This window comes from Squalius cephalus, assembly GCF_949319135.1.
Source record: "Squalius cephalus genome assembly, chromosome: 1".
Classification (NCBI taxonomy): Eukaryota; Metazoa; Chordata; class Actinopteri; order Cypriniformes; family Leuciscidae; genus Squalius; species Squalius cephalus.
Genome location: NC_137122.1, coordinates 33,408,924 through 33,417,175, shown reverse-complemented (window position 1 = coordinate 33,417,175; position 8,252 = coordinate 33,408,924). Strand labels below are relative to the sequence as shown.

At 35.7% G+C, this 8,252-nt stretch overlaps 1 protein-coding gene across 2 annotated transcripts; it reads right to left on the bottom strand.

The window, feature by feature from the left end:
- Positions 1 to 1,962: 1,962 nt before the first annotated feature.
- On the bottom strand, positions 1,963 to 6,933 carry LOC307167115 (cytochrome P450 3A40-like). 2 transcript variants are annotated; one of them, XM_079886054.1, is made up of 13 exons: positions 6,780 to 6,933; positions 6,442 to 6,535; positions 6,235 to 6,287; positions 5,527 to 5,626; positions 5,303 to 5,422; positions 4,869 to 4,954; positions 4,506 to 4,654; positions 4,249 to 4,373; positions 4,086 to 4,173; positions 3,845 to 4,005; positions 3,375 to 3,601; positions 2,569 to 2,731; positions 1,963 to 2,447 (listed from the first exon to the last, which is right to left on the bottom strand). In XM_079886054.1, the coding sequence occupies exons 1-13, from the start codon at positions 6,845 to 6,847 to the stop codon at positions 2,361 to 2,363; spliced, it is 1,521 nt and encodes a 506-aa protein (XP_079742180.1). In that variant the 5' UTR covers positions 6,848 to 6,933; the 3' UTR covers positions 1,963 to 2,360. The 2 variants fall into 2 exon arrangements, with proteins under 2 accessions (XP_079742180.1, XP_079742181.1); XM_079886055.1 differs by lacking the exon at positions 6,235 to 6,287 and having other exon boundaries at positions 6,780 to 6,926.
- Positions 6,934 to 8,252: the final 1,319 nt, after the last annotated feature.

Here is an 8,252-nt window from a genome sequence, read left to right as displayed (position 1 = left end):
AGGCGATTTTCTCAGTGTTTAGATTTTTTTGCATCCCCAGATTCCAGATTTTCAAATAGCCTAGTTGTATCTCGCCCAAATATTGTCCTATCCTAACAGAAATAAAGTTTATTATTCAGTTTTTAGGTTATGTATAAATCTCAATAAAAAATAAATAAAAAAAAGGCCTATGTATCATGTGACTGGTTTTGTGGTCCAGGGTCACAAATAAGGAATCGTCAGGACGTTAAGGAATACATCGTCAAGACGTTTGACCCTTTTACTTTGGAAATTTTAAATATATATATATATATTTAAAATTTCCCCGTGCTAGGTTGTTCCGATAGACGATGATCAATCATAGACGCAATGCGCTGATTCGCCGAAGATGATCAGCATCAGCTATCGGCCTTATCAAGAGGATTTGACATTTCCAATTAATGTATTATATTATTGTTATTGTTACTACTAATTTTATTATTAAATTAATATTACAATTAATTTTCCCCGCAATAATTTTAAAGCGCATCACCCAATAAAGGCTGGTTTCTAAAGTAGGCCTACCTCTTCCTGCCTCTTATGGGTGTGGTCTAAATGGGTTCCATTCAGACCTTAACATCAAGTATTTTACTGTTATATGTCAACAAGATTCAACAAGACGTTTTCACCCAATGTTTAGATCTGTTGTGGTGTGCAAATTAGCACATACGTAATTATGCACCGTTTGTCCATGTTAACAATTTAAAAAAAAACTTGTAATACATTTTTTGTTTGTCTTGATGTAAGTAATCAGCTCAGTAATTTTCATGGTGATATCTAAAGGTTAAAATTTGTACCCTATTCACGTAAGAAAAAAATAATATGGGTCTTTTCGAAACTTTCCACTAATGGGATTTTTCGGGACTTTTTTTTTTCCTTACTCAGGACATATTGAGGATACAAAATCAGTTGAGTTTGCTTCTGTTGCAATTTGTTCAAGGTTAACCCCCATTTTGGCTTAAAATGACTGGACTAATATAGGCCTACCGTAATCAGCATGTTATAATAGCTCTCATTGTCTCTGAGAGAATGCACCGTTAATTCAGCTTCAGATGTTTTATTTTCACTTTCTGTAGTGAATAATTGACTGGGGTTTGAGACTTCACCGACATAACACTACAGCAAAGTTTGCACATTGTGTTATATCGGCTATGCCTTCATGTTTTAAAATGTAAATATTTCCAATATTGTGCGAAAGTTTCCTTAATCAACAATTGCTCGCAAAATGGACAGATTTAGATTTTGCATGTGTCATTTCCAGTGATAAAATCAAGTAAATTATTAAATAAATGAGTAGACTAAATAAGCATAGTACAAATTTCAATTTCAGTTGTTTTAGCTCAGTCTATTAAATGACACATAAGAGATTAGTATTGATGCTGTATTGTCAGTGGTGCATGCCCAGTAGGCCTAGGGTGAATTCAGGTAAAGTGGGTCACTTTATGTTTAAAGATACCAAATGTTTTCTTTTTCACTGGTGATTGTAACTATGTACAGAGGGCACTCCAGGTGTGTGTATGCTCAGCTTCCAATCACATTTAGTAATATGTATACGATTGTTGCATAAAAGTCCTTTGTAACAGTCATCTGTGACACAGAAACCTTTACAGTGTTGACAGAATAACCATATTTTCCACATCACACATGTAGCCAGTTCTTATGGTGTTTCTACTCGTCACCTTTATTTATATAGCGCTTTATACAATACATCTAATATATATATATATATATATATTTATTTATTAAGTCCAGAACAATAGTTTACAATTTGTGTAGTTACCATATCATATATGATCATTTAAGCATACTTATTATATATGAGATCAAGGCTAATTGTCATGTCAAAAGTCTACTTAAATGCGTCTTCTCTGCTGTGGCTTTGTGTGCTGGTTTCCATCATCCAGTTTAAACCCTCTTAAATTACAGTATATTTTTTCTTTTTTTGTAAATTCTGTCCTCAAAACTAAAATCCCTACATAATTTTTGCTTTAGTGATTGCATAACAAATGAACACTTGTCTTTTACAGCTACAATAATAACATTACATTGCATTCATTGCTTATAATTTGTTATATAATTAAATGTGTACAATAATAAATTTTTCATGATGCATTTTTTCCCATTCCAAACTGTATAAAACAGGAAGAATCAGGAAGAGCTCAAGGCCCAGCAAATCATGAGCACCATAAATCCAAAAGGGGGTAAAAGGTGAATTTTAAACATTGACAGCAAATGTATGTATGATATTTAAAATGAAACAATTCTGTATGCAGTTTTTCTAATGCTATATAACCTTGTATAAAATGTTCTACAGAATTATATTGAAATGTTCTGTATTTTAATTATGATTTTTCCTTGTGAGATCTTGGTATAAACTTCAGTGTGATTGGAACCTTCGGCTGAAACATAACATTCAGCTCTAGGGGGATCTGAAAACAAACAAGAGAAAATTAAGAATAGTGCATTTGTAAATTTGTGTTAAATTTAGAGGCAAAGCACAGTCTGCCAAACATTCCTGATTGTCTATATGATGACAGTCAATGTACCAACCTGTGTCTCTTTACTTGTTTCCACAGTGAAGTTCTGAAGAAGCTTCACAACAAGAAGTTTCATGATCATTAGGGCAAATCTCATTCCAATGCAATTTCGAGGTCCGAGTCCAAAAGGCATGAAAGTGTACTGGTTAACCTCTGATTTACTCTCCGGGCTGAACCTGCAGAGAAATATTCGAGAGAAAAAATGTGAGAAAAACTGAAGTGAGAAAAATTGTGGCTGTGACGGAAATGTTCAGAAAGCATCAGTAGCTCAGTTTCCATCCACCTACTTTTATGTGCAGTTTTGTAATATTGCATTTTGGATAATGCTAACGTGCATAAATTCTAAAAATGTGCATTAAAGAAAACCGTGTTTAACTGAAGCGGATACATTTTTTATGCAATAAGAAAACATGCATGTAAACTACAATGGAAACACATTTATTGAATAAATCCCTCAATATGAAAAAAAAAAAAAAAAAAACTCACGTGACTGCCTCAGCAGCGGAGAAATGTCATTGCACAGCATCTCAAACACCATCATCCGAACATGACAATGTTTATTGCATTTCTTCTGCACCATCATTTATGATGTAGGGAAAAAGAGCCACAGTGGCTTCCCCGATTGCAGCAACTTACATTTTTATTACATACAGATATTTGGCAGCAAATTCCCAGGAAGTAACAATTTTGTTCTCTTGAACACATGGGATGGAAACACTGCTTTATTCGCAAATGTTTTATGCGATATTACAATTTAGTGCGCAAGTTCGCAGCTTTGGATGGAAACATCGCTACTGTCTGATAGATGAATCACATCACCTCTCCGGCCTGAACTCATCAGGAGAATCCCAGAGCTGCGGGTCACGACATAAAACATATGTAGGAATTGTAACCAGAGTGTCTTTTGGTATCGTCACCCCATTGATCTCCACAGTCTTCTTACAGACCCTCTCTAAGCGTGGGGCAGTGGGAAGGAGACGCATTGATTCGTTGATGGCCATTTCCAAGTAATCCATTTTCATCAAAGCATCGTATGTGATGGGAGACTGAAAAAAACAAAACAAGATATGTTGAAGTAAAACTAAGTAAAATAGTTTCTCTACACCAGGGGTTCTGAACTCTGGCCCCCGAGATCCACTTTCCTGCAGAGTTTACCTCCAACATTGATTAATTAGTTCAGTTTGATTAGTGTTGGAGCAAAACTCTGCAGGAAAGTGGACCTTGATGGCCAGACTTCAGAAACCCTGCTTTACACAAAACCTGTGAACAGCAGAAGCCAGTGCGCTCACGTCAGGAGGGAAGTTTGTGTCGATCTCCCCAACCAGCTTTTCCAGGCAGTCTGGATTAGTCGCAAGATTATAGAGGAGGAAAGTGAGAGTGGTGCTTGTAGTCTCATAACCTCCAAGGATGAAAATGAGGGACTGGGAGAGAATCTCATGGTCTGTTAGTCCTGTCGAATTCACAAAACAGCATATTCGAAAACAAGTTCATGTGCATTTAAATGTGTAAAATCTGTACTGTCTCTCAAACCTTTTACTGGTTGGCCACTTGTGGTGTCCTTAGCTTGATCATCAGATATTTGACTCTGGATCATGAGCTTGAGAAAATCTACCCGACCCTGATTAAAAACACACTGTCAAAACTCTTCAAAATCTGAAGCTGTAGTTAAAAAGTGAAATGGTGACAAACATACATCTGATTTCTTGCTGTGCTCGTCCTTAATCTTTCTCAGGGCATTGTAGAAAAAATCCATAGATGAACTTGAAAAAAGCCGTATGCCCATTTTCCCCAAAAGATTAGCAATGGAGGGAAATAATGCTGAAATAATAAAAAAAGTTTTTTTTTTTTGAGATCTTAAAACTGTAATTATTTTATCATGTAAAAAGATGGACAACTGATTTAGAATGCAAATCAACAACAAAAGCAATTTTTATTATACAAATGACATACTTTGAAGCAGAATAAGAGGACTGAACAGACTGAACTGGAAAAACTTCTTGATGTTCGTAACGAAAGGATCATCTGCGTTGTTTATGGAGTCGATGTCAACGCTAAAGGAGGAGCTGGAGACGACATCCAAACTGTATGGAGCGACAACTCTGGAATAAAAATAGAGTCGTTTTTCAATTAAAGAGATCATTTACACATCATTGCATGTGGTTTTCATTGACACACAAAACAACTAGAAAGAAATATTCTAATGATAATCATTTAGTAAAAGTTTAGCTGTAAATGCTTTGGTTACGTTCATGATTGACAGTGAATGCTCTTTATGTGTTAAAGTTATGCACTTTAAAGACAGATGTAACATACTCTTTTATTTTCACTGGCTGCTCGTGGTCTCGCTTTTGAATATTTTTAATAAAACGATCAGCATGCGTCACAGCTATGGGAAATATCTGAAACAGATTTAAAAATAAGTGTTAGTTACGTAAGTCTCATGAGAGCAACAAGTACAGTATGACATATACATATTTTATAATAGTATATAATAAAAGGTATTGGCAATAAAAACATTTTAATTTCAATAAAGGAGTACAGAGAGACTAGAACTTTGTTCCAAATCTGTGGAACAAAACTGGACCCCATTTTTATGAACAAAAAACACACAAATATTTCTTCACTGCATCTTCTTTTGTAAAACAGAGAAAAGGAGAGAAAGTCATTCAGGTTTAGAACAACAGGAGAGTAAATTATTAAAATTTTCATGTTTGAGTGAACTGTCCCTTTAAGGACCTGTTCTATACCTCCTTCAGTCGTCCACTTGTGAAATACGGAGAGAGTGAACCACGGATTCTCTTCCATTGCTCATCTTTAACTAAAGATATTCCATCAGCAAAGGGGCCGGCCAGGTCTGCATTTGTCTCCTGTACAAATGCAGTAAAAGAAAAGATTTTTACTGGAGTGTAAAAGGAATCCTCAGTTTCCTGCCATTATGGAACTTTCTGGATAACCGCGAAGGTGAGCTTACCCTTCTGTTAGTGAAGGTAGAATAACATTCTTTCACCATAACTGTTTTGATCATTTCCACGTCAGTGACCATCAGTACTGGGAGTCTTCCATCATAAATCCTGAGCAATGAAAGGAATATAGATTATTTTGCATTTACAGTGATCCAGGCAAATACCTACACTACCATTCAAAAGTTTTGGGTCAGTTTGAAAACAAAAAACTTTAATTCAGCAAGGATGCATTACATTGATCAAAAGTGGCAGTAAAGACATTTATAATCTTACATATCTATAATAAAAGATTTCTATTTTGAATAAATGCTGTTCTCTGGAACTTTCCATTTATCAATGGAAATACTAATAATAAAATCCTTGATAATAATGAGAAATGTTACTCGAGCAGCAAATGATCTGAAGATCTGGAGTAATGATGCTGAAAATTCAGCTTTACATCAAATGAATGAATTACATAAAATATACTAAAATAGAAAGCAGTAATTTAAAACTGTGACAATATTTCACAAGATTACTGTTTGTATTTTTGATTAAATAAATGCAGCCTTCAGTGAGCAGAAGAGGCTATCATCTAGCACTTCATTTAGCCATCAGAGCTGCCCTGAATTTAAGTATTAGGCTACATACAATTTGATTACATATTAAGGACAGATATTACAGTACAGCTTTTCATCAGATTATTTCACTACAGTAAATGTATAACTGAGACTCACCCCCAAACTTTTCCATACTTCTTAGCACACTCCATATCAAAATTGTGAAAACCCTAAAATACATTTTATATAGACATTCAATGAAAGAGAGTCTTATTGCTCCAGCGTCTTTTTAATACATATTCCTATATTATTTTCCTTCACCTATATTATTATATTATATATTCCTATATTATATATTAAGAAATTACATAATGAATTACTTACTTTAGTGTATGAGAGAAATGTGCCAACGAAAGGCCAAGGTCTTGGTCCTGGAATTCCCAGTTTGTTGAAAAATCCATGTGGCCAAACACCATAACTGCAGTGTGATAAATTACAGAGATATCAAACTACAAACAACCACATGAGACCCATTACATGTAGATGTAGCCTAAATATAGATCTTACACATATGAACTGTACAGTGTGATAAAGTAAACAAATATAAGACAACACCTAATTAAAAATGAGACACATTAAATACAGATAGATACTTCTAGTACTAAAAGCTATAGGCTAAAACTGATGGTTGCTTTGACCTGCTTTTGTTGTTCAATACTCACATAAACAGGAGAGTTATGACCAGAACCACCAGGGTCCAGGTCACAGACAGAGACGGCAGGTCAATCATTGTAAGCAGTCTCTTCCGCTTCAGCTGAAGTCCGAATGAATGCACAGTTGCACACAGATGCTGTTGGTTTTATTCACAGACGGCGCATGATCAGGAAGTTTACGGGCGTGGTTTACAGGTGCTCTGGGCGACCAAATAAGGAATAGGCTACTTCGTCAGGTTATGACACGTTTGACCCTTATTTTTACTTAGAATTTTTTTATAGGCTCTGAGATAGGCCCCGTGCCAGGTTGTGCCGATAGACGATGATCAGTTGATAGACAATGCGCTGATACGCCGATCAGAAGATGATCAGCATCAGCTATTGGTCTTATCAAGAGGATTTGACATTTCCAATTAATGTATTATATTATTGTTATTACTACTAATTTTATTATTAAATCAATATTACAATTAATTTGCCCCGCAATCATTTTAAAGCGCATCACCCCATAACCGATGAGCTAAATAAAAGATTAGTTAGATTAGCTTACATTCAAAAAACAACTTGTTTAACACTAAATACTTCTCTTCTCACTTTTCTGTAGAAAACACTAACATGCATAAATTCAAAAAATGTGCATTAAAGAAAAACATAGGCTATGTGCTTAATTGAAGCGGATACATTTTTTATTCAATAAGAAGACATGCATGTAAACTACGATGGAAACACATTTATCAATAAATCCCTCAATATGCAAACAACAACAACAACAACAACAAAAACTCACGTGACTGGTCGCGCAGCGGAAAAAAATCATTGCACAGCATCTCAAATGTTTGATCATTCTGAAATGCCTGAGCCAGTCTGTTATCAGAATGGTTTAATTCCTTCACAGAAGCGTCTCACACATTTGCTTTCGCAAACACCAGCATCCGAACATGACAACGCTTATTGCATTTCTTCTCTGAGATGCAAGTAATTTGAGATGCAAGTCATTTATGATGTAGGAAAAGAGCCACAGTGGCTTCCCCAATTGCAGCAACTTACATTTTTATTACATACAGATATTTTGTTGCAAATTCCCGGGAAGTAACAATTTTGTTCTCTTGAACACATGGGGCCCTATCTTGCACCCAGCGCAATTGACTTTGTACACCGACGCATGTATGTATCATTCCTATTTTGCACCTGCGCAAAGCGCGCTTTTCCCTCCACAGAAGCACGTCGCTAAACTAGGGAATGAACTTGCGCTCCCTAGGCGGTTCAGCGCAATAAAGGAGGCGTGTTCCGGCGCAAACAATCCCTGGTGCTATTTTGCTGTTCCATAAAACAATTGCGCCACTGACCAGAAAAAACCTAGTCTAAAGTCAGTAGCGCGTTGCGCATGTTATTCATATGCTATTTTAAGGGCGCATGCTTGGCCATAATCAATGTAGCGTGTGCACAACGCGCATACACTTTGCTTATCTCATCTACAGTACA

Excerpts from the sequence above, each read along its gene's own strand:
- LOC307167115 (XM_079886054.1), bottom strand. The coding sequence starts at position 6,847 with ATGATTGACCTGCCGTCTCTGTCTGTGACCTGGACCCTGGTGGTTCTG. Across the intron at positions 4,955-5,302 it reads CAAGTGGACGACTGAAGGAG|ATATTTCCCATAGCTGTGAC; the intron begins GTATAGAACAGG and ends AATCTGTTTCAG. Across the intron at positions 2,448-2,568 it reads AAACAAGTAAAGAGACACAG|ATCCCCCTAGAGCTGAATGT; the intron begins GTTGGTACATTG and ends GTTTGTTTTCAG.